The sequence below is a fragment of the Myodes glareolus genome, chromosome 20, assembly GCF_982192425.1.
Source record: "Myodes glareolus chromosome 20, mMyoGla1.1, whole genome shotgun sequence".
Taxonomy (NCBI): domain Eukaryota; kingdom Metazoa; phylum Chordata; class Mammalia; order Rodentia; family Cricetidae; genus Myodes; species Myodes glareolus.
The window spans coordinates 56,484,745-56,511,857 of record NC_142045.1 but is presented as its reverse complement, the minus strand read 5'-3'; the positions used below and the strand labels follow the sequence as shown (position 1 = coordinate 56,511,857).

Below are 27,113 nucleotides of genomic sequence, written 5' to 3'. Positions count from 1 at the left end.
AAACCAATGCCTTCGTTTCTAATTTTATGCTCTGATACTTTATGAAATAGGTCCATTCCTGCCGTGTAAATTAAATTGGGTGCTGACTGATTTTTTTTTTTTGTTTTGGAGATTTTTGGTGGAGGGAGTGGGGGTCTGGATCACAGATGGGAGATATTTAAACTGAGTGCCTAGACTCTCTAGTTCTTAACAGCAAGTGGAAGGTTTTAAGTTTAACTTTTGCTTCTATTTCTAATTGTCAGTGATCAAATGAAGCTTGTTTCTCTATTTGAGATGCCTCTGCTTCGTATTTGGTGGTTGCTTTTCCATAGCTGTCATTCCAGCACACTGGCATCTCTGACATCAGTGGTCACGTTGTGTAGTGGCATTTCACTTGTATTTTAATAAATAAAACTTGCCCGAGGAGCAGAAAAGTAAGAGTCACACTGGCCAGTCTTACAGACCAGGCAGCAATGATACACACCTTTAATCCCAGTAGCCATGCTAGCTTGACGTAGAAATCAGGCGGTGCACACCTCAAACCCAGCCCAGGGAGGAATATAAGACGGGAGGAGACAGCTCTCAGACAGTCTCATTCTGAGATTCCTGGAGGCAGGATCGCCATTTCGGACTGAGGTCGAGGTAAGAGTCAGTGGCTGGCTGTCTTGCTTTTCTGACCTTCAGGTTGAACCCCAATTTCTATCTCTGAGTTTTTATTATTAGTGCTTCAGTGTTGAATGAGTCTCAAAGAATCATCTTTGCTGACTTTTCTGTAAATCTGTTTCAGAGAAAACAGATTGCTACATTATTGGACATCTTGGAATAAATTGATTTTTCTGATTATACTACAAGAACAATAGGAATTAAGCAAACAACCTGTTAAAAGCATTTTCCCCCCACTGGCTGCTGGTAAAACCAGAAGAAAATGTATCCCTGGTCTGCAAAGATTAGGAAACTGTGACGTGAGCCTCATCCAGGTTTGTCCCCAGCGCTGGTCTAGCCTCATCCAGTTTTTTCTCCAGCTCTCGCTTCTAAATCTCATTTTCCTCAATTCAGCTATTGTATGTTTGTTTCATGGTTTATCTACAGCAAAATGCATAGAACATAAAACTCACAGACTTGTCCAGTTGTAAATGTGCAGCTCAGGACCGTTAAGCATATTACACGGCCATGCAGAACACCTCCAGAACGGTGCTGAGGCCGCAGCCTTTCATCCGCTCCCTGGCCACACTCAGAAAACACACTGTGCTCTCGGTGCCTACATAGTTTCCTTGCATGCAATGATCTGATTCGTCCCCTAGTGTTTATGGTATAGACCTTAATCTCCAACGCCATGTTGTTGTGAAGTGGGACCTACAGGTTATTCTATCACATACACTGCTTTTATAAACAGACTAATGTCCTTGTCATGAGAGTAGTTGTGGGTCTGCAGAGATGGGTCAGCAGTTTAGAGAACGTCCTGCTTTTACAGAGATCCTGAATTTAGTTTCCAGAACCCAGGCCAGGCAGTTCATACCATTTCTACCTCCAGCTGCCTTTCCGACGTGTGGAGGCACCTGCACTCCTCACTCACATGGTACACATACATACTCTAACCACACACACACACACACACACACACACACACACAAACACCATTTCTTTTTGACATGGTTTCCTGATAGAAGGATGGGCTTGGCCACCATGTTAAAGCAAACAAAAGTGCCCTTGCTACATATAAGCTGCCTGATCATATGCTTTACAGCCTCCAAAACCGTGAGGCAAACAAACATCTATTCCTTACAAACTGCACAGCATGCAGAATTGAGCAGCGCACAGAAGACTGGGGCAGCAAGGAGCTCACACAACACAATACTGGCCTCTGTGTGTGCTTATTTCTAAAGTTTCATCAGCGTCACAGCACATGTTTTGATTTCTGAAGCTGAGTAACATGCATGTCCGTGTGTGTGTGTGTGTGTGTGTGTGTGTGTACATATCTGTGCATGTTGTATGTATCAGTGTATGTATTATGTATATGTCTGTATGCATATGTGCCTGTGTGTATATTGTTCATATGTATGTGTGTTTTTGTGAGTATATGTGTGTGTTTATATGTACATATGTGCATTTTTATGTGTATGCAAATGTGTATTGCCCATATTCATGTTTATGTGAATTTGTTGTGTGTGCATATGAGTGTTTGTGTATGTGTTTCTGTTTCTGCGTGTATACATATGTGTATGTGCATGCTGCAGTTTCTTATCCTCTCTCATCTAGCAGTGTTGTTGAGAGCGGGGTCCCTTGTTTGTCCTGCCTGGCTAGCGAAATAATCACACAGAAACTGTATTAATTAAATCACTGCCCGGCCCATTAGCTCTAGCTTCTTATTGGCTAACTCTCACATCTTGATTAACCCATTTCCATACAATCTGTGTATCACTGTGTGATTGTGGCTTATTGGCAAAATTCTAACCTAGTCTGTCTCAGGTAGGAGGTTCATGGCATCTGCCACACTGCCTTGTTCCTTCCAGCATTCAGTTCTGTCCTCCCTGCCTACCTAAGTACTGCCCTATCAAAAGGTCAAGGCAGTTTCTTTAATAACCAATGAAAGCAACACAAATACAGAAGGACCTCCTACACCATAGCAGTGGATGCTTAAATGTTTGTACCCCTTGATTATTGAGAATAAACACGATATGTTTCTTCAAGACACTCTTTGCAATTTCTTTGCCATTACTACTGCTTGATTTCAGTGACTGTGATAAACTATGAGACAAAAGACAACCATCAAGAGAAGTCTTTGTTGACTTTGTTGACTGAGAACTCCAAGTAACAGTCCACCATTTGGGGGAATCACACAGGAAGTCACATGGCTGATCACAGTCAGATACAATCAAGAGAAAAGAGACAGTAAATGCATCCTTTCCTGCTTGCTTTCTCCTCGCTTCCACAGTTCAGGGCTCCCTGCCTACACAGTGATGCAACTCATAGAAGCTGGGTCTTCCTATATCAATGAACAAGCAAGAAAATCCAGGATAAACAAGCCCACAGGCCGAGCCATTGTAAGCAACCTCACTGGGGCTCTTGTCTCAGGTTAATCTAGGCTGTGTCAAGGTGGAAATGAAAACCAGCTATCACAGGTATAGATCCACAAGGATGAACTGTTGGACCATACAGTAACTCTAGTTTGGGTTTAAGAACTTGTTTCTGTGGTGACTGCACGCAGGTTTGCGTGTTTGTCTGTCCTAACGGCAGCTGTCCCATTGCTGCATCACCTCGGTGGGATCTTGTTTCCTGAGGCCTGGTCATGCTGAGCATCTCTGTGCTCAGCAGCAGCCTGGGGTTCAGTCCTGAGTGTGCTCACACACGGAGCTGTCGCCTCCAGAGCCTGTCCCCCTGTAGTGCAGCCTACTGCATGTCAAGACATCGAGCCAGATTTTTGCTTTGTAAATATTTCTTCTGCTCTTCCATAGTTGCCCTTTCAGACTTTTAATGAACAAAAATTTTAATACCCATACCATACAATTGATGTATGGGTTGTTTTGTTTGTTTCCTTGCGTTATTATTACCATGAGTCAGCCTGAATCATGTTCTAGGAGAGAATACCGCTATACCCAACCTCCCGTCAATCTCAGGCATCTCTTTATTCTTCTCTGATATCTTAAACCCTGCCTTGCAATTGACCCTTTTTATTATTCTTTTAATATAACAGTATGGACACATCTAAACAGATATATATATATATATATATATATATATATATATATATATATGGCAATGATTGAACACAAATCATAATTTTCATTTTACATTGATGCATAGATTGGGCCTTGCTCCTGTTGTTTCAAAAATGGTTGTATGGAAAATACCTTGGAAGAAAGGCAAGGTAGTTTGCAGCCTTAAAACATGAAAATGGAATTTCCAGTTATAGCACACAGGCAGTGGCAGCTGGACATGGTAGGACATGATGGCATCTCAGCACTAGTAAAGCTAAGTTGAGAGGATTGATATCTGGAAAGATCATATCCAAAAAAAAAAAAAAAGAAAGAAAGAAAAAGCATCATACTTAGGGTTACAAAAGATCTCTCTCCTGGATCTCAGGATTCCAGTCCTACTGTGCTGCCTACTCCATGGGAAGGAACCCCTGGCGCTGCCGCACAGGTTCCTAATCCAGCAACTTCCTAATATCCTTGCTTGCTGATTGAAGATGAGACTTGCCTATCCTTTGTCTGTGATTAGGGAGGCTGAGGCCTCTCATCAGCATTCATAGAACTACACTGGGAAAACTTGGTAAAACTTGCAAGAAGGGAGATCTCTGAGCCCCCTGCAGTGCTGAGGAAGGTATTACAGAAAATTCTGTGGCCTTAGTTGGAAGTTATTTTGTCTAATCTCCCACTTAGTGAGGAATTTCTTGTCAGCATCCTGACAGATGGCTTCTTAAATATCACCTAAGCAGGTCAGAGCTGGCTCTGTCGGTGCTTGTGGAGGTCGTGTGGAGGTCACCTTCAGATGAGCTGGCCTGTCTGTAATTCCATGGCACTCACCCTTCAGATGAGCTGGCCTGTCTGGAGTTTCATGGCACTCACCCTTCAGATGAGCTGGCCTGTCTGCAATTCCATGACACTCACCCTTCAGATGAACTGGCCTGTCTGCAATTCCATGACACTCATTTTTGCTTTGCCTTGTCTGGCATTATATGGAATAATAATCCTGCTTGCCACTTGGAAGGCCTAGGATTTACTGAGTCTCAAAATAATGTTATTTCAATATCTAAACATATTGACGTTTTCTATTCAGATCTTGTTTCCCAGACCAATTAGACACTCCAGACATGTCCCAATATGGTGATGATCTGTTCACAAGCTCAGAGCTAAATGATTCAAAAGACTTATGAGACCTAGTGAAAATAGCACTTACCATATTGAAATAATGCCTTCTATTGATTTAGCATACGGTTTTATATAAAATTCTGTGTTTGTATTGTTGTATCATATTTAAAGCGCAGTCAGTTAAAATATTCAAACTTTTCTACATGAGCCAACTCAAACCATGACTCACTTCATAGGCACAATTTGTTAAAATGTAATCTTCTCATTGAACTACCCCTAATGACTTGGGGTTTCTCTTCTGCCAGTTTTGGTTCATGCTTGTATAATATTTATGCCATCTGAATATTCTATAACCATCCCTTCAATCTTTTAATATTAATCATGAATGAAAATGACTACAGTGGGCCCTGAACTTGAGCTACCTTCTTCTGTGATGATCTGGCCCACACTGACTGGCTATCATCCACTGAGCAGTAGCATTCGCCAGCACTGATGTCACCGTGTTTCCCACCAGGATGCTGTGCTCTGCTAGAATGGAAACAGTTCATAATCCTGACATCCTCTAGCTCTCCTGATTATTCCTTTGTAAGGATGTCAGCACCTTATTGGGAGAATAAGTCAGGTTTGTCTCAGAAGCATACATCAGTAATCTCTCTGAGATATGATAGCAAAGGTTTATTCACGCTTCATTCACGGAGCGAGGAAAAAGTCACAGCTTCTGGTGGAGAAGTGGGGGCAAAGCCTCTCTGGAGAGAGAGGTAGACTACCCTGCCTTTGCTCACCAAAAGAAGGGGAGAACTTAAACTCTCTCTGTGAGAGGAAACAGTTACCCCTTGTAGTAGGAGGAGCAGGCCGCATCCCACTGCCAGGCTAGCTTAACCCCCAAAATAACCATACAGAAATTGTATTAATTAAATTACTGCCTGGCCCATTATATCTAGCCTCTTCTTGGCTAACTCTCACCTTCTAATCTAACCCATTTCTACCAATCTGTGTAACACCATGAGGTCATGGCTTACCAGGAAAGATTCTAACCAGCATCAGTTTCAGGCAAGAGAATCATGGCATCTGCCACACTGCCTTCTTCCCAGCATTCTGTTCTGCCTACTCCATCCACCTAAGAGCTGCCCTATCAAAAAGCCAAGGCAGTTACTTTATTCAACCAATAAAGCAACACAAATACAGAATGACCTCCTACATCAACCCTTCTTGTTCAGGAAAAACATTAAGGGTTCTCATGCCCATCAACAGGGAACATGAATGGTCTCCAGAATGGTGCAAACCACACGTTCAACACATCTTGGATGGTATAAACAAATTTTCCATGGTGATGGGTGGGGCAGGAACATTTGGCAAAAATTTTCCAAAATTAAGGGGGGACAAAACAGAAAAAAAATGTCTAATTTTTGACAATAAAAGAAAATATGACAATAAAAAGTAATACCCTTCTAAAAAGTACAATAAAGAAAATGAGAGAAATAAAAGTCACAGAATGGAAATAAAGAAGCATTTTATTTACAGATGTGGTCACAGTCCATGCAGAGAATCTTAAAGTATCTTTGGAAAGGCTTTTAGAAGTAAATCTCCTTATAAATACATAGCAGAGTACAAGATCGATGTCCAGTGAAATCAGTTACATTTCCCTAAGTCAGCAAAGAGCAGGGAAAAATCAAAGCCTAGAGATCATGGTCCCTTATGGAAACGGAAAACATCAAGCATTCTGGGGCAGAGCTAACACACTCATGTAAGATTCTCATACTAGGATTCCAGGACATCGGGGAAAGAAAGGAAGCCTAAACTGTGGAGAAACCGATTTATTGATCATATGATGTGATATTGTTAAAATATCAAAACTCTCTGAAATTTAAAAACATCAATGGACAGTTTTGGCAACTAGCATACCATTTTAAAAACTACAGAAAAGTTAAGTTTCTCAAAGTTTTAAGCAACTATGAGGGAGTAATGAAGTTTACAGTGAAAAGCATAGATTAATGTCAGTTACCTTTGCCTTATACCATACACAAACCTGGACTTAAAGCTGTGGCTGTTGGGTAGAGCTCCTACCTAGGCTCAGGGCTTGAGCTTTAATTCCTAGCACTAGGGGAAAATATAATTAAAACAAACTGATAATAAAAAGAAGTCAAGCATGGTGACGTATGTCTTTAATCTCAACACTCAGGAGACAGAGGCAGGTGAATCTCTGTGAGTCAAAGTCCAGCCTGATTTGCTGAGTGTGTTCAGATAGACAGGAGTACATAGTGAGATCATTTCTCAAAAACAAAAATAAGGGGCTGGAGAGATGGCTCAGAGGTTAAGAGCATTGCCTGTTCTTCCAAAGGTCCTGAGTTCAATTCCCAGCAACCACATGGTGGCTCACAACCATCTGTAATGGAGTCTGGTGCCCTCTTCTGGCCACCAGGCATACACACAGACAGAATATTGTATACATAATAAATAAAATAAATATTTAAAAAAAAACCAAAAATAAATGAGTAAAAACAAACTCACAACAAACAATATTTAGACCTATCTGTGATGCCTGATTTGTGGATGGCGCCGTGAACAAGCCTTGTGGCATACTTCTGTAACCCTATCACTCAGAAGTGTGGGCAGGAGGATTGCAACCCCAAGACTGGTAGTACACAGTACCACTGTGGGAATGCAGAGGACTCTGGTCCCCATTGGTAAGAGAAAGTAAGCATATGCCCGCCCCAGGACCCACCAGTCTCTTTCCAGGTGTTTTTTTGAGAGAAACGAAACTTCAAGCCATTGTATTCATACTGAAAACCAACAGAAACTAATCGGTTGTTAAAGGAGCAAAGCTACTACGGGATGCACGGATACTTTGAAAAGCAGAATGGGAGCTCAACCTCCACGATGCAGCCGTGGGTGCAAAAGCATTCCAATGACGATGCTGTGCGAACAGAGCAAGGCTCCCTGCTGCAGTGGAGCGCCATGGTGGAGTGCTTAGTGAGCTTGGATGAGGCCCTGGCTCCACACCCCAGCACTGAAGAAAAAATATCTACTATATGGTCCCATTTTTATAACATTCCGCAGAAAGCTGACTAAAGGTACTTAAAGTTGATCTAGAGAGAAAAGCTATAAGCAAGCAGAATGAAATACACTCATCATTCTTGTGAATGAAAGCTAAAGTCGGGTGATAGACAACTGAGAGCTAGAAAGAAAACACATATTTCTGATATAGTAAGAATAAGAGACAAATACATTGCAGAGGTGACAAAACTTGATTGGTAAATCAGTCAGCTCTCTTTTTTTTCTTGATCCACGTCTGTTAATTTAACCAATTACAAATAGGAAACAATCCGGGGTGGGAAATGTATCTGTACTGAACATACTGGCTTTTTGCTTTGCACTGTTCCCTCCATGATGCACTATCACAGCTGTTTACATAGCAATGACATTTCAGTGTGCGCTACAAGTAATCTAGACATGATTTAAAGTGATGGAAAGACATGCATGCAATGCATGCAGATCCCACAGCATCTTACACAAGGCATTTGAGCACCACAGATTTTGGAATCAACAGGGGGCCCTGGCACCAATGGCCCGTGGATAACAACAGGTGATTTTATGAAAGAAAAATTGGGCAAATTGAAAACCCAGACAGCAAAATTAATAACTGTGACTAAAATGAGTTTAAGGAGAATAACAAAACTTAAGCCCATGACAGCACAAATTTAATATAACATTAATATAACATTTTATTTAAAAATAAAACAGTGTAACTTCCTTAGCCTTTAGCTTTAATATCCTGCTTGTTTTTAAGATTTTTGTGAATCATCATTAATTCTTTACTACAAAAGGTGAAATAACAGAGTGCTGTCACCCTTCTCAAACTTACATACAATGATAAATATCAGTGAAAGACTGATGGGGCCCTAGACCATCTCCTGCAGTTAATTCCCTTATGAAAAGAATTCAGTCTACACAAAAGGACAAAGAAATTAGATATGTATTGTTTTGGAAATCAGTAACTTATTCTTGCAGATAATATAGAACTGAATTGATATTGTTGATATTAAGTAAAAAGAATACAAAATAAGTTCAAATATAAGCCGTGAGAACAAGAAGTACCTAACAATGTAATGGAAAAAAATTTCGTTCTTACATCCATTATATGTAGCATTTCTCAAATTTGGGTGTGCATTCAGATCTCCTGTGGTGCTTACCTGTGAGACCTGGTTCTGCACCTGACAGGTAGGAGTTAGGGTTTCTGATTGTATTGGCCGTTTCAGTACTGCTGTAGACCATTCTCTGAAATATAAGGTATAGATGTGAAATATGCTCCACTGAGCATGTGTGTATACATGTGTTCTTGTATGCAATCTTAAAACATGAGAACTTACAAGGAATTAGTGAAACTATTTGTCAAAGGTTGGCCTCTGCCCAGTCCCAGTGGTTCCATCCACAATACAACTATAACTTCAGAACACCTCACATACCTAAGACTCGGCGATCACTGCAGAGGAGAGGGTGGGAAGACTAAGAGGATCAGAGAGGTTGGTGTGAGGCTGTGCCTCCTACTAATGTCAGGATCTACACCCATAAAGTCTCACCAACATGACTTCACAAATATGAGCTGACACCAGTCGACATACCAAGGATGACACCCATAGGCATGCCCAGCAGAAAAGACCCTGATGCCTCAACCCTACACAAAGAGTGCAGGCAACTAAGGAATACTAAGAGCTGGAGAAACAGTCCTCTCCGTGGGAGAGCACACCAGTTTGTTACCCAGTACCAAATGTTCGCTCTGAAAACATATATACAGGTAACATTATGCAGACTGAGCCAGCTACATTTAGGAAATGTATGTATACGCATATATATTTACATAGGTACATGTAACAACAGTTAATGAAAACAGAGGCCATGGATTTGAAAGAAAGCAAGGAGGGTATATGGGAAACTTTGGATAAAGCAAAAAGAAGGGAGAAATGATATAATTTTACTAAATTAACGATAAAAGAAAAATTTTAAAGCTTGTATAATATCCCAGTTCATCCTTAAAGGCATGAAAGGTTGAAATGCTACTGAGATCAATAAAATTGTTTAAGGAAGAGAAACACCACATTTTGGAACAAGAATACATACCAAAGTTTAGCTTCATAATAATGAAAATCAGCAAATTTATCTTTTGGTTTGATTGGTTTTGTTTAGGGGTTTTGTTTGTTTCTAACTTGTGTTTGTGTACGTATTTGTTCTGAGATGTGTTTCTCTACACAGCCCAGCATAGCCCTCAACATGCACTGTTCTGCCTTCCAGCCATCATTGGCTCAATGTTTCTTCAGTTTAAAGGAAATAAAGACTGTAAGCTTCATCAGAAAAAATAAATATGTTACATTAGCTAACACATTTCTTCACAAAGCAGACAATAGCAGGCTTTTTCCCTTTCTTGCTGAAGAGGATTTATTTTAAACTCAATGATTCTTAGTACAGTTTCCGTCACGTGTAAGACTGACCACATCAAGCATGGAAACATTATGTCCCACCGTGATGTAGGTGTGCCTGTGACCTCAACATCCAGCACTGAATAAGGACAAACTCTTTGCCTAATGAATCAGGAAGCTAAGGACAGGTCTGAAACAATCCTCACCTCAGACGTCACTGTCTCACATGAACTTGACATATCAAGGGACCTGCCTGTTGATCCAATTATGTGGATTTAATACAAAGGTGATGTGGGATTCCCCTCTGTATACTGTTAATATGTGTTATTGACATTGGTTAATAAAGGTTCTGCTTTCGGCCAATGGCTTACCAGAATACAGCCAGGCTAGAAAAGACATGCAAAGAGAGTAGGCAGAGTCAGAGATAAGCCGTGTAGCCACCGCAGGAGACAGATTCCAGACAGAGCCTTACCAGTAGGCCACAACAACATGATGATACACAGATTAATAGAAATGGGTTAATTTAAGATTTAAGAGTTAGCCAGGAATGTGCCTAAGCTCTTGGCCAAGCAAGGTTGTATTACTGCAGTTTCTGTGTGACTATTTCGTGTCTGGGCGGCTGGGAAAGGAACAAGCAGTCTCCAACTACACAGAGAAATGTCAAAACACCCACAAACAGAAATTATAAAAGCACAAGGCTACCAGGGTGGCAAATTTCTTCTAAAAAGTAAACTTCTACCTCACATACTCCGTTATTTTACAGGATCCTTTGCCCTTAACATGAGCCTGTCAACCAAGCAAGCAGCCAGAACCTGCTGCTCACACCAATTCCCTTCTCCTCTCAGAAACTCAGACTTCCTGTAATTCCCTCTGACAGGACGCCGGCTTCTTCCCAGAAGCCCTATCAGCATACCTAAATGAGAGTCACTTCCTCTGTGCTGAAGACCAGACTAATCAGCGCAGAGGCCTCCTTCTGATTACAATCACAGTTCCCTCGCTCCAGCCCCGGGGAGACTGTCCGTTTTGGTCATAGTCAGCCCTGCTGACTCTCCAAATGGAGTCAAATGAGAAATGATCAGACGGTTAGAGGACAAATCATCATTTGCTCGGCGAGTCGCACACAACCGAGAATAGATCTTTAAAAGGACATGTCATCTGGAGACGCAGCAACAAATTAATGGAAGTGTGGAAACTACGGTTTCACAACCAGCGCTAACATTTGCCTGCCCAACAGCTAACGGGAACACACAGTGAAAGCTGCAATTACTACAAGAGGGTCAAAAATAATGGGTGGCCAGATGTGACCTCTCTTCTGACGGTTCTAAACGCCCCTTTGTGGTTCCACCCTCACGGGGGAGGCTGGTTCTGGGTCTGCTTTAAGAGCCACTTTTTCAAGTGGGGAATCACATGGTTCAGGGAGGGAGAGGCTAAAGTCAAAATAACATAGCCCAGACTAACAATAGACCCACATCTGATCCAATATTGCCTCCGAAACCCAGAAGGCTCATAATTACAGGTGATTTCTAAAACTCAGAGTAGTTTCCATGCTGCCTCCTCTACGTGGTCTCTGCCCACCCACACCATTAACCATTCTTAATGTCCCCTGTCCCTCTTCCCTCATCCTGTCTCGCTTTCCTCACTCCTACTCCTTCTTACAGCCCTCCATCCTTCAACCTAATTCTTTTTTTTTTTTTTTGGAAAAGCAGAAACAGGAAACCACACTGTAAGCTAGCAGCATACACTCATTAAACAATGTGCCTACCACACCTGAAGAAGAGTGCTACCCGTGTGTAGATAGAGGAATGGAAGAGTTAGAACTCAGAAGAAAAGCTCTGATCAGAGTCCGAGACCACGTCCCCGGACAGAACTGTGCTGCTGGTCATCTGGGCTTGCATTTGAGGATTACTTTCAGAGAGTAGAATAGGCAACATGCTTTACAGACTCACTGCTCTCTGATCCGGTAGAGCGTTAGCAGTCAGTGTCTATTAGGAGCTTTATCTTCCATCAAACGAAGCCCTGTGATAATTCTTAAGTATCCTACAATTCACTGAGATCTCACTAATATAAATGTTCCCTACTCTTCAGGAAACAAACACTCATTTTCAGAAATCGTTACTCGTAGAGTACAGCCCATCCTTGCTAACTGGGACCCTCTGATTAAGAAGCCATCACAGCAGAGGCAATAAGGTATACAACACAGAGCTGGGGCTATTAATCCACTAGAGCTTCTTTAACCTCTGTTTTCCGTTTGTGTTTCAAGTGGAACAGATTGAATCACCTTGTCCTGTGTAACAACAATCATCCTGGGCCGCATGGAGGGAAGTTGCTTCCCTTTGGCCCTTTCAGAAGCAATGTTTCTGGGAGTGAAAATATTTTAATCTGTGAGTTTCTCAACTTCAAGACCATGGTTCAGCCGAAAAGAATCTCATGGATTCTCTAAAGTTAGTCAACTCTGTTTACATGCATTTTAAGAAGTGGTTTATAGATTCAGTATTTCTCAAAATGAAAGTCAACTGCTCACTTCAAAAATGACCCAGTTCCAAGTAACCCCATCAGCCTATGGGCAGTCTTAGAATGTTCTATAGTAACCCCTGTTGGCTCCATAGCATCTGAATCCCCACATCTCCAAGTGAAGCAGGAGCTGCATCTGAGGCTTGCACTAACAGAGGACTCCCTTATCAACGATGGCTAAGAACTGCTTCTGAACAGACCCCAGTTCTGTCAGATTCCCCTAGTGTCCCCTAGCCTAAGAACTATGAAGGAACAAGAAAGGGGAATTCCTCTCAATTTATCTCTGGAAGAAGAAGCTAGGGAGACCTGTTCATCTTGAATTTTGATTGAAATTCTAAATATCTTGGACAGCACAACAAAGCTCAAGAGACTGGACGTTTACAGTGAGTTGAGCCTTGTAATTGCTCTGAAGAGAAAAAGAAGGTCAGTTGAGAAAGCCCTCAACTGAGAAACAGAGGCTGGCCGAGACCAGCCTCCTCGGCAGATATACACACAGCCACCCCATGCCACCACACCTTCCACAAAGCCCAATTCTCCAACTAAATGCATCTGCCCCTCCCCCAGTTACAGCCCCTTTTATCAAAAATTCAACAATTCACAGTCTCTCCCTTTTTTTAAAGTAGCCACCACAGAGGACATGGCATGAAACCACTTAGGGAAGCATAGTAGGGAGGCCAGAGGCAGGAGACGTAAGGGCAAGTGAAGTGTACAATACAAGATGGCGTCATAGAGGACCCGCAACTGTTGCCTGGTATACCGACACACGCAAACCAAACAGCACCATGTTGTATACACAGCATAAGTTAGGGTTGGGTTCCTTACCAGACTTACAAAAATCAGTTCAGCACTGCCAAGTAGCTTCTATGGTGCCAACTTAATCTGTTTTCCAATCATGCTGGCTTGTTTGTCTTCCCCAACAAATCACGAGGGACCTCATCTCATTCATTAGCATGCTTTAAGATGATAGAGAAAATTGAATACATGTGATTACATTCCTATATACTTCTGGTAATTGTCCTTTAAGAATTAATGCCATTTGTATTTCTTTGATCTCTTTACAGGAGTATTGTTTTAAACCCAGCCTATTTCCGAAACCATCTTCGGCAGGCAGCCGTGTTTAGATGTCTGGAGAGATATTCAGAAGCCGCCCGGTATTTTTGTTATAACTTTGCAAAGATTTATTTAAAGTTAAATTAGTTTTACCCTCAGATTCTGGTAATAGCATAAGAGGACATTCCATTTCTCTCATGGAATATGATTTTACTCAAATTATTGTCTTATAAATGTCAAGCCAACAATTATTGAGTATCTTTTTCTTTAATTAAAGCTATTCTATGTTCATAGCTCTTAGCAAAATTCAAACTTTCCAGCCATGAGGTCATTAATGATGATGGGAAAACTTCCATAGATATTAGAAATGAACTTGACCTCTTAGTCTCGAGGATGCTCTGATTGTAATGACACAGTTTTGTGACTCAAACTGTGAAGATGAAGCCCGATTGGGAGGACAGGACCCCTGTAGTCCAGAGGGCCACCTCTGAAGAGACAGCATCTGTTGGGTGGCACAGGCTTTCAGGATGTCCAGATTGTTATCGCTTGGATGAAAGGGAGCTGAGTGAAGCAATGGCTAATGTTCTCGTTCCCAGAATCCAAGGTCCCAGAACCTGGCAAAGGATGCCAGATTCTCACAGTGGCTGCACGCCCACTCCAAAGTCCTTCCCACTTGTCAGAAGCAAAGCTACTTTTCTTCCAGAGTCAGATTCATCATGCTGATTCTTCCTCTTTGATTGGTCAATTTCCTCAAGGACTTTCCCTCTTTCCTAAACTACAGAAACCCACTGTCCTGGAAACACATATGACTGTTTCCAGGAACTCGGTGGGGAAAAATGTCTAGTTTCTAGAATTTCTCCATGCACACCTCCTAAGGACAAATCTAGATTAAAAAGGATGAGGTGTCTAATCTTTGGGTGATTATTGTCTCTAGAACGTTTGGATGTAAATATTTTTTGAGTGCTGAATAAAATGGTTTCATGCCATTGACGCTGTGATATGAAGTCCCCCCCATCCGACTTGGGTCCGCACATGGCTAGAAGCTCAGTTAAGTGATGACTGTGAACAGCGGAGCGAACCCAACTGCCTGTGCTTCACAGTCACACATCGTCTTTCTATCAGGGCTAGCATCTGCTTTACAGCACAGAAACAGCCCTTTCCCACTCTCTTGTTTTCCTTCTACCAGATATTGTTCGTTGAATGTGTTTTTTTCTATTGAGCATGTAGAGACCTTCTTCCGAGTTTTTATTTTCTTGTGAGTTGCCCCTGAGGCAATTAAAGGATTCAAAAGAATCCTGTGGGCTAGGAAAGGGAGTTTGAGGGACTGGGAAAACGATTTAATTTGTAAAGTTCTTATCATACAAACATGGAGACCTGAGTTTGGAGCCTCAGCACCCACAAGAAAATCTCAGTGTGGCAGATTCAATGCACAAATCCCAGAGGCAGAGATTAAAGAGACTAGTATGTCTCTGGAGCCCCTGGCCAGCCTGCCTTGCTGTGTTGGTCAATTCTGGGTTCAGTAAAAAATACCCCCAATCTTAAAAACTAAGGTAGAGAAAGATTGAGGACACCCAGTGTTGACCTCTGGTGCCCACACAGAGATATACAGATGTACACACACAAAATACATATTCCACACACAATGGAGCTTATCACTACAAAAGAATCTAATACCAAGTTCCAACATAATATCATCCTATAAAAACTGGCTTACTAATGTGTTGTGAATCCAATCTAAAAATTCATAGAAAACTAGCTAAATCTTGCGGCCCAGATTGTAAAACACACAAAGCCCACAAGGGGTGTTCTTATGTTAACTCAAAAACACAGCTGGTTCCACAGGAATTCAGAGGGAGACCCCAGTTAAACAACTGGAAAAAATGGAAGTTTGGGGAAACTTTATATGTTAGACGTCAAGAAATGCACAAATCCAGGTAGGTCTGTTTGTTTGCTTGTTTAGTTGGTTGATGGGTTGGTTGGTTGGTTGGTTGGTTGGTAGTTAGTTAGTTAGTTGGTTGGTTTATTGTTCATAGAAGAGGGAGGAGACAGCATATCACCGACTCTATGTATCAAACCTAACTGACGCAAAGCAGTGATCAGAAGTCATTATGGGTCTCAAACAAGGAATGAGATAGAGGCTTAGAGCGTGCCGACATTTGCCATGGAACACTGGCATCAACAGCTCCACTCTTCGTGCCATGTCCCCCTGCAATGACACAGATACTTCTGTTGATATCATTTGATGATGACTCGACAAGACACTCCAAGTGCATTCCTGATAATCATTGATTATGCTGGTGGGCCTTTTTCCCAACAGAGAAGTAGGCGTAGTTCCTATCCCATTCAATTACTCATCAGAAGCAGGAAGTGTCTTGGAGTCTTAGCAATTACAGTCATCAGTGAACAATACCCTCCACCACCACCACCACCACCACCACCACCACCAAGGAGTGAACATGGACATCTTTTTTTTTTTACTTATTCTTTTTTTTATTACTTAAAAAATACCAACCTAAATTCCCACTCCCTCCCCTCCTCCCAGTCCCCTTCCTCTCCCTCCACAGACCCTCCCCCCCACTCCTCCAACCCTAAGGGAGTGCCATGTACCAGGCACTGTGGAAAGTCCAAGGCCCTCCCTACTATGTCTGGGTTGACATCCCATGAAGCCGGTATATGCAAGTAGAGACACATCCCAGTGTCACTATCAATGGCCCCTCAGTCTGCCCCAGCTGTCAACCCCCTTCAGAGGGGCTTGGTGAACATGGACATCTTAATATCTGCTTAGATACTGGTTTATTAATATAAACCAGCACATACAATATTCACCGTTATCAGCAAGTCTCTGGGAGATTTGGGTGGTTGGCTTCCAGCATTACAAGCATAAGATATTGAAATAATCTATAAAGCTGGCACACTAGGACTTCCTGTAGGGTGTCAGGTAGACAGGTTTCTGGACTTGACAGCCATCAACCAAATAAAAACAAAGGCTTATTGTGTGAAGTAGTCAAAATAAAACCTCTACTCCCTAATAATTGTATTGCTCAGCCAGTGTTTCATCAAAATGCAGTATTTATGAGAAGCCCTTGGAAGCTGAGCAGCTGAGGCTCTCTGAGCCTAAACACCTCTGCTGAATAAAGAAATAGGTTTGCAAGATTCCCAAGGTATGAGCTCCCACCAGCATGGCAAAGGATGCTTCTGAAATTAGCTGGAAAACTCTGTCAGGTTTGCAATAGGCAGGTTCCTTTATCGTATGTGTCCATGGCCTTTCAAAAATATCCCTGAGAGGACAAGAACACAGTCTTGGTTGAAACAGAATAAAATTAGGGTTATTTCTCATGGTATAGCTCTGAAAGGATTCTGATCATCACAGAAGAAACAGTTGACATTGATTAACTTGGTGGAATCATACTTTATGCAACAAAACTAAATTATTATTTCTGTAACCAGCAACATAGCTCACTACCCTGAAAAGCCTTCTGTGAAGTGATGATCCCAACAGCTCTAGAAGTTTCTCTGTGTCTATACATATAAGAATGTCTGCGGTGCCCTCCTCCCCTAACACACATGACTATGTGTATGCACACATCCAAGGTGCACTTTGTGGGGAACATGACAATATGTTTTTAAGTACTCGGAGACATAAAAACAAAAATTCCAACTCTGTGAAGAGAACTGACTCACAACCAATAAATGCCTGCTTTCTTCCATCTCTGTGCGCTTTAAAGGAGCTCAGAGCCTGAAAATACCAAGTACTGGATATGGATTATGTATTATTTTAGATAGTTATTTAGTCTGTGATAGTATGCGATTGTTTAATAGTTATAGCAGCAAGAAGATGTTGCATTAAACTGAAGATTGGGCCTGGTTGAAAGCTAAATAGAATGTGCACACAATATTGAAGATCATGTGACATATACTGCCTCCTGAAGTGAAGATACGCAATGAGAAAAATGAACAAGTTATTGTTCTATGCATGAAGATACAAAGTGCAGGTAACTCTACAGATAATAAGCAGGAAGCCTCTGTATCCATCACTATCAGCAGTGAAGGATGAACCGTGTGCTTCTAAATCTCTGAGTCAGAGCAGTGATACCACACTAAATGGCTTGCAAAGCCAGGAAGATTGTGTGCATAGTGATGTCTGAATTTCAATTATAAGATATGAGAGTTAGTTACAAGATATCAGGATGTTCAGATATAGTGGCAAATGCCAAGAATCTCAGTATTTGGAAGGTAGAGGAAGAAAGATCATGATTTCAAAGCCAGCCTAGGCTATATAGCAAATTCCAAATCAAGCCTGGCTGTGTAAGACCGTATCACAAAACCAAACAACAAGCAAATGCAGATAGACAGAAATCAGCATGGTGAGTTCTCAGAAAACTGGGAATCGCTCTACCTCAAGAACCACTTTTAGGCATATACCCAAAGGAGGTACACTCGTACCAAAGGGACATTTGTTCAGCTACGTTCATAGCAGCATTATTCATAATAGCCAGAAACTGAAAATAACCCAGATGCCCCTCAACTGAAGAATGATAAAGAAAATGTGGTACATTTACACAATGGAGTACTTACTACACAACGGCAAAAAAAAAAAAATCGTGAAATTTGTAGGCAAATGAACAGAAGTGGAAAAACCTATCCTGAGTGAGGTAACCCAGATCCAGAAAGACAAATATGGTATGGACTCATTCATAAGTAAATATTAGGCATAAAGCAAAGGATAACCAGCCTACCGTCTGCAACACCAGAGAAGCAAAGAAGCAAAGAGGACCCTAAGAAAGACAAGCATGAATCTCCCTAGAAAGGGGAAATGGACATGAGCTCCTAAAACCTTCATCCAATAACTGATGGAAGCAGATGCAGAGATACAAAACTAACCACTGGACAGAGGTCCTGGAGTTCTGTAGAAGAGAGGGAGGAGCCATAACATGAGCAAAGGAGTCAAGACCATGATGGGGAAACCCACAGAAACAGCTGACCCAAACTAGTGGGCGCTCACTGACACCGAACTGACTACCAGGGACAAATCTAGGCCCCCCTGAAAGTAGGTGACAGTGAATGGCTTGGTCAGTTTATGGGGCCACTGGCAGTGGGGCCAGGAGCTATCCCTAATGAATGGTCTGGCTATGGGGACCCATTTCCTATAAAGAGAAACCTTGCTCAGCCTAGACACAAGGGAGAGCGCCTTGATCCTGCCTCGATGTGGTGACTTGACAGAATTTATTGACTCCCCATGGAAGGCCTTACTCTCTCTGAGGAGCAGGTGGGGGAAGTCGGGGGAGGTAGAAGGAGAAGAAGGTGGGCGGAGGGGAAGGTTGGGAAAGTAGGAAGAGGGGAGAGAAGTGGAACTGGGATTAGTACAATAATATATATATATATATAAACAAAAAGATTAGACGATAGATAGATAGATAGATAGATAGATAGATAGATAGATAGATAGATAGATAGATAGATTTTTGTTACTTCTCTACTGCTTTGTTTAGATGCCATGATCAATATGATGTATGAAAGGAGTTTGGGGGGCATTACATTTTCAGAGAGTTATTAGAGTCCAAGATCATAATAGTGGGGAGCATGTCAGCAGACAGACAGGCATGGTGCTGGAGCAGTAACTGCCCAAGGCAAGGAGAGCTAACTTAGATTGTCATGGTTTCTTGAATCCTTAAAGTTCATATCCAGTGACACACCTCCTCCAGCAAGGCCACACTTCCTAATCCTTCCCAAATAGTTCCACCAACTGGGGACCAAGTATTCAAATATCTGAATCTATGAGGGTCATTCACATTTAAACTACTACATTCTATATATTATATTAATAAACTAGAGTGATCATAAAAACTTATTATTATTATTATTTCAAACTTGACACCATGATAATTAAAGTATTTATTTTTAAGGATCACACACAGATAGTCATACATATACAAAGCATGTAGTCATCCTCCCATGGGTCCTTCCAAAGATAATACCTGTTGTTCGTATCCATAGCAAGAGGCTATACAGAGGTGGAGGTTCAGTCTTAAAGATCTCTTGAGACTTTGAAATACAGTTTTCCAAGAAAGTTCTTGATGTGTAGATGTTGGCACTTATTGGAGGTTTATTAAATACAGTGATACCTTTTCTAAAAGTTGAGGTAAATCTGGAGAGATGGCTCACTGGTTAAGAACACATACTGCTCTTCCAAAGGACCCAAGTTTGATCCCAGTACCCACATCAGGCACCTCACAACCATCTCTAACCCCAGCTCTAGCGTAAACCAATGCCTCTGGCCTCTGCACTCACATACCCACACACGAACATAATTAAAACTAATAAAACAAATTTAAAATATAAGCAAATACATAAACAATTATCTGGAACACATACACACAAATAATAAAAAATTAATAGTTGAAATAGTCCCATTAAAAGATATCCTATTGAACAATCAGTTTTTCAATAACCAGTATGCAGAGCTTTCCAAATTTAAAGTTCATTTTAAAAAAACTATTTTAAGAAGATTATTTGCAAGTTATAATAGGTTCACACCTCTGCCATGAGCTCAGAAGTAGAATAGACTACATCAGGTGCATAGTGGTGGTACAGCGAGCTGAGGCCCCATGTGAAAGAAAGAGGAACAAGAAGGACATAGTCTTCTAGAAGTGCTCCACTGACATGAATTTATTTCTTGTGCATGCATTCTTTATTGATGTATTTAGCAATTTTTTTAGGTTAGAATGCAAGGCCAGGGCTTGCACTGAACTTTTCACACGTGTGCCATTGTCCTTTGCCTTCACTTGCCAACCCTTTGCCCCACTCCCCCCTGTGCTGGGTCCCGTTTTTCCACTGACAATAATTTCTCCTCTGCATTTGTGTCACCTGCTCTGTTCCCACGTGGCCTCGCCGTGCATGAAAGGCTGAAGTTCTATATATGAGAGCATGCAGGTTTATCTTTCTGAGACTGGCTTGTTTTGTTTACCATGATGGTCTGAGGTTACATGCTCTCTCCTTAAAATGTCATAATTTCATTCTTTTTCATGACTAAATAAAATTACGCTGATATACACCCCACATTTTCCTACCCATTCCTCTAGGCTGGCTCAAAATTTTTGCTCTTATGCATAGTGCAGCAATGAACATGACTGTGCAAGTATCTCTGTTGTGTGCCCGTCTTTCAGCTATACCGCAAGAGGAGCACAGCTGGATGAGACAGTTGTTCTATTTTCAGTTTTGGAGGACCCTCCATCCGGTTGCCATAATGTGTGTATGAGCTACACCCTGGCCAGCAATCTATAAAAATGCCTCTTTCTCTAATTCTCCACAGAATTTGTGGCTGACTTTGATGAAAGCCATCCTAACTGGGTGGGTTAGGTAGAATCTCAGTGTAGTTGCAATTCCCATTTTCCTGGCATCAACAGGTGGGCTTTGAACTACTTTCCAAAACTGGCCATTTGTATTTCTTCCTTTTTGAACTATCCATTCAATTCATTCCATCATTTATTTAGTTAATGACTTGGGTTTGGGATACTAAATTTGAGAGGTCATTTGTAAATTCTAGGTATTAACATATGTCTAATATGTAGTTGGCAATTTTTTCTCCCATTCTGTGGTTGATTTTTCCCTCTGCTGATTGATTATGTATTTTTTTTTTACTGTTAAGAGGATTTTTAACTCCGTTCGTCAGTTCCTCGTGTTAGTTCCTGTGCTATGAGAGTCCTTTTCAGAAAGCTTTGGTTTCTGTGGATATTGCAAAGAATTTTTTCTTGTATTACCTGTATCATTTTCAAAATTTCAAGTCCTGTATTAAGATATTTAATACATTTGAAATTCGTTTTCACAAAGAGTTTCATTCTTTTACAACGGAAATCCAGCTTTCCCAGAGCCATTTTTCCAATGTGCATTTTGACATACTACTCGATTATTCCATGACTGTATCTGTGTGAGCATCCATGGGTCTTCTATTCTAGTCTGATTTCCCTGTTTGTTACTATAGCCCTGCAGTATGATTTGAGGTCAGATATTATAATCCCTCTAACGTTACTTTTTCTGCTTAAGATTGTTCTGACTGTTCAAGAGTTATTATGTTTCCAAATGAATTTTATGGTATTTTTCTGAGAACTAGAACTAGGGAAAACAATCTCATTGAAAATTTGATGGAAGTTATCTTTAATCTGTTGATTTCTTTTGCTAATATAGCCATTTTCAAGTATTAATTCTGTCTGCCATGAGCATGGGAAGTTCTTTACTCTTCTAGTGTCTTCTTCAATATTTTCAGTATCTTAAAGTTTTTATTTCAAAAGTCTTCTACTCCTTAGGTTAGGATTATTTTTCTGTTGTTATCTTTCCCTAGGCTGTGTTTGGGAGTCTTTTGATTGGCTCTTGTAGGTTTTTTAAGCTATTGTAAACAAATTTCTTCATCCTTATTTCTCAACAAGTTCATTATTGGTGTATAGGAAAACTACTTTTTTTGAAATTTAATTTTGTATCTAAACACTTCACCAAAAGTATTTATGAGATGTGAAAGTTTTCTGGTGGAATCTTTCCTGTCTGAAGTTTAGGACCATACTTCTGAAAACAGGACAGTTTGATTTCTTTCTTTCCCGTTTGTATAACTTTCATTCCTGTGTCTTATCTTGCTGCTCTAGCTAAATATTCTAGGAATACATCAACTCAGAACAGAGAATGAAATCTCTCTCCTCTTAGGGTTGATGTTAGAAGAAATGTTTTCAGGGTTTTCTCCTACGTAATATAATGTTACCTCTGGCTTTTCATGGACTGCCTTTACTTTGTTGAAATAGTGTTGTGATGGGTTTTGAAGTTTATCAAATGCCTTTTCTATACCTATTAAGATTATATTGTGATTTCCACCCTTGAATCCATTTTTATGATTATTGAATTTAATAAATTGCATATTTTCATCCATCCTTTTGTCATGAAGTCTATGTTACCACAGAAGATTTTTTTATGCCTGTTTGAATTTGGTTTGTAAAAATCTTATTATGTTTTGTAACTATATTCATTGGGGAAATTGATTAATAGCTTTCTTTTAATATCTATCTTTTTCAGTTCTGATCTCAAGGTATTGCTAGTGTTACAGGCTGACTCTGGTAGTAGTCTTTCTGCTTTACGGAACAGCTTGGAGAGTGTTATCATTGGACTTTATTTAAAGGCTAGACAGACTTTGGCAGGGAGTTCATCTGCTCAAAGACATTCCCTTCATTACTGCTGCTTTAAAGGTTTGCTGTTGTGGGTCTGTCTACATTGTTTTGCTTCCTTGATTTAATTTGTGAGCAATATGTGTGTAGGGATTTCTTCAGTTTTTCTATACCTTCCAGTTTTTAATACAAACTTTAACAATATTCTCTAATCATCCTATGAATTCAGATAAAATATTATCACTAGAGATAATAACCACCGCTTCTTATCTCTACTTTTACTAATCTAGGTCTTCTATGATTTCAACACCCTTTCACCATAAGAGCTTCCTGAAACATTAGAAATAGAACGAACTTATCTCAGCACAATGTATGTTGCTTGTAGCAACCTACAGTCAGTCAACATTATACTAAGAAGGAAGAAGTCCAGATCATTTGTACTAGAGACCACTTCTCAACAATTATCCAATATTGTGCTTGAAGTCTTAGATACTGCAATAAGACAAAAGAAGAAATAAAAATGATGTAAACCAGGAAGGAAACATCAAAGTTTCTTTTTTACAAATGGCATGATTCTATACAGAAGAGTCCTTAGAGACTTAGCCAGAAAACTCTTATATCTTCAGCAAAGTAATGGTATATAAAATCAATAAACAAAAACCAGTAGCCTTCATGTATACCAATAACAAACATACTATAAAAGAAATCAAGGAGATAATCCCATCTACAATTGCTTCAAAAAATAAATAAATATTTGGAATAAATTTAACCAAAGAAGCAAAAGGTACCCCTAAAGAGAACTTGAAGTCAGAAAAGAATAGAAAATGTAGAGGTGATATGTAACATGAGGGCCTGCTTATTGGGGTTTCTGTCCTGCCACCAGGTCCCACAGATGTTTTGTCCCAAAGAAAATTACACAGAGGTCTATATAAGTTATAAACTGATTGGCCCATTAGCTCAGGCTTCTTATCAACTCTTATAACTTATATAGCCCATTATTAGCCCATTATTCTTATCTATGTTAGCCACATGGCTCGGTACCTTTCTCAGCAGAGCAGGTCACATCCTGCTTCTTCAGTGTCTGGACAGGACTGTGGAAAAAGCTTCCTTCTTCCTAGAATACTTCTGTTCTCATTGTCCCGCCTCTACTTCCTGTATGGTTGTGCCATCTATACTTCCTGCCTGGCTACTGGCCAATCAGTGTTTATTTAAAATATAATTGACAGAATACAGAATTGTCCCACACCAGTGGTAATGCTCGTGGACTGTGGGGATTAATGTTGTGGAAGTAGCACTATTCCAAAAGCGCAGTTCCATCCACACTGCAATGCCATTCTCCAAAGCAACAGAAGTCTTAAAAGTCATGTGGAAGCACAGACGGTCCCAGAGAGTTAAAACAATGCTGAGCAGATTGATGATGAGAGGGATGATGATAAAGATGATGATGATGATGATGATGCAGGAGTTATCATACCTGATTTCAGTTTACACTACAGAGTCATAATAATAACAACAAAAGAAAACAAAACAAAACATAAAAACACAGCCTGGTGCTAGCAAAAAGCAGACACACAGACTAGTGAAATAGAATGGAAGAGCCGGGAAGTCCACACACCTTCAGCCACCTAATTTTGGAAAGATGCTAAAACACACATTGGAAAACAGGCTTTTCAACAAATAGCACTGGGGAACCTGGGTATCCACATGTAGAGAAATAAAACTAGATACATGTTGCCCTTTCCATATAAAGAATCAATTCTAAATGGACCAGAGACCTCACTGTAACACCCTGATACTCTGAACTGTTAGAGGAGAAAGTGAAGACAACACTTCACTTGGGCGGGAACTTCCTGCCTGACTCAGATGCTGGTCAGTGGCAAAAACCACCAATACCTGACAAATGGGACTCATGAAACTGCGGTTTCTTCAGAGCTAAGGTCACAGGTAATCCAAGGAAAAGAGGGCAGAAAATTTTTGCTGACTGTACATATGACAGTGTCTGGACTACACAAATAACTTAAAAACCTAAACAAGAAATTAGCCAAATCAGTAGATGAACTAATTGATGATCAGGTGGTCCAACAAAAATAAAATACAAATAACAAAAAATAAAATTGGTAAAATGTTTAATCTTGTAAGCCATCGGAGAAACGCAGATCGAACCTCTATTGAAGTTCCATTTGTCTCTTCAGAAACAAGCTACAAAAGTGGTAAGGGTGTGAATAAAGGGAACTATTGTGTACACCAGTGAGAGTTTGCACAAGTCCAGTCACTGTCGAAAGCAGTAGGGTACTTTCTCATATAGAGCCAAAACTGCCCCAGCTATACAACTGTTGGGTATTTAACCAGAAGATGCCAAGTCACCAAGACACAAAAATCCTTGTGGCTCACCATTCACAAGAACTAAGTTATGGAGCCCATTGAGGCGTGGAACAACAGCAGAATGGATAAATAAAACATGCATACATACACAGTGGAATTTTTCGGTCATAAAAAAACTTATATAATTTGCAGGGAAATAGATGCACTGAAAATAAGCAAAGTAAGCCAGCCTCAAACAGGAAAATGCTGTATCTGGTCCCTCCTCTGTGGTTCCTAGATTTTATATGGATACCAGACACCATGTGTGTATTTATCACATAAATGCAGAAACAAAACTATTGTGGGGAATAATAAGGACCCTCTGCAGAGAAGCAGAAACGGCAGAGGTGAGAGAGTAGATGGGCTTGAAAAAAATATGCTAAACATACACACACGTGTGGAAATGTTTTCTATGACATAGCGTCATATAAAATGAATACACACAGTGAAAAACTTTTCAACTATGCTATAACTTTAAAAGAATGCAAGGAAAATATGAGAGCAGCTTTTCTGGGGTCTGCGGAAATTTGAGAGTGCCAGTTATGCTGGCGGGGGAGGGGCTAGTTGAGCTTGTGCTACACCCTTCTGACACTAGTCCAGTAGCTAGTGTCCTAGCTGGGGGTGTCTTCTATGTGCATTCAGGATGTGAGAAGCAACACCATTGCGTACAGGAAGAAGGCCACCTGAGTATGAGTCACTTCACTGAAGGGGTGCAATTCGAATGTCAAATAAATGTTCAGAGTCATGGGCTCCACAGCAGAGCACAGAAGAGGACAGGTGGCCCAGATGTCAGTTTACCCACTGGCCTCAGATGCAAGGTTTTCAGAGTCCAGGGTTGTTGACATATGAAGAGATCTGCTCCCCACTGCTGAGGGACTGAGGACAGGGCTCCTGCGCCTGTGCATTCCCCTCCTGAACTGACCGGGTGTCTCGGCATCGACGCTTCTTGTCATGTCAGTCTGCCCCCAACTGCTGTGCAACAGCACCCCAGGTTTTCTGTTCACCCTGCAACTGTGGCATATTAAGGCCCCCTAACTTGCGGTTGTCCCCTACTCTCAGACCCTGGCTAATTTTAAACAGGGGTACTCAGAGGAAGGCCAAATGACAACGTTCAGGAGTGGTGTGGGAGAATTGTCTGTATTCTGTCAAACATATTTAAAATAAATGCTGATTGGCCAGGCAGGAAGTATAGGTGGAAAAACCAGACAGGAAGTAGAGGTGGAGCAAAGAGAATGGGAGTATTCTGGGAAGCAGGAAGCTCCCTCCGCATTCCTGCCCAGACCACCAAAGAAGCAGCATGTGACCTGCCCCTTTGAGAAAGGTACCAAGCCATGTGGCTAACATAGATAAGAATTATGGGTTAATATAAGCTACAAGAGCTAATAAGTAGCCTGAGCTAATGGGCCAATCAGCTTTATAACTTATGGAGATCTCTGTGTGATTTTCTCTGGAACTAAACAGCTTGGGTACCAGGTGGGACAGAAAACCGCAATGTGCAGGCCCCTCATGTTACAGAGGAGTAGTTCTCTCCTTCCACCATGTGGGTTCCAGTGACAGATGTGGGTGGTCAGGATTGGCAGCAAGTGCCTCTGCATGCTGAGCCATCTCACTGGCCCTTCAAGCACTCTTATTTAATTTCATATACTGTGTGCTATGTTATGAAAAACTAGGCTGACAGATAGGTGATCTCAAACTATCTTATCCTTGTCCGTTTAAAAGTAACGTCCCTTCCCAAGCACTAGATTTCAGAGTAATTTTATAGTGCAGTGCCTTTGGAGATAAACATATGACAAATAGATAAAATGACATAAAATTATGCCAGTTGTTGCTATACTTGGCGTATTCTCCCTCTT

The 27,113-nt window shown here is 40.9% G+C and overlaps 1 protein-coding gene across 1 annotated transcript in view; it reads left to right on the top strand.

Annotated features, from left to right (window-relative positions):
• Spata16 (spermatogenesis associated 16) overlaps positions 1-27,113 on the top strand; it is a 293,053-nt gene that overhangs the window by 122,988 nt on the left and 142,952 nt on the right. Inside the window, exon 4 of the mRNA XM_048452627.3 lies at positions 13,771-13,860. Within this exon, the coding sequence (XP_048308584.3) occupies positions 13,771-13,860 (90 nt within the window). The remainder of the gene's footprint in view (positions 1-13,770; positions 13,861-27,113) is intronic.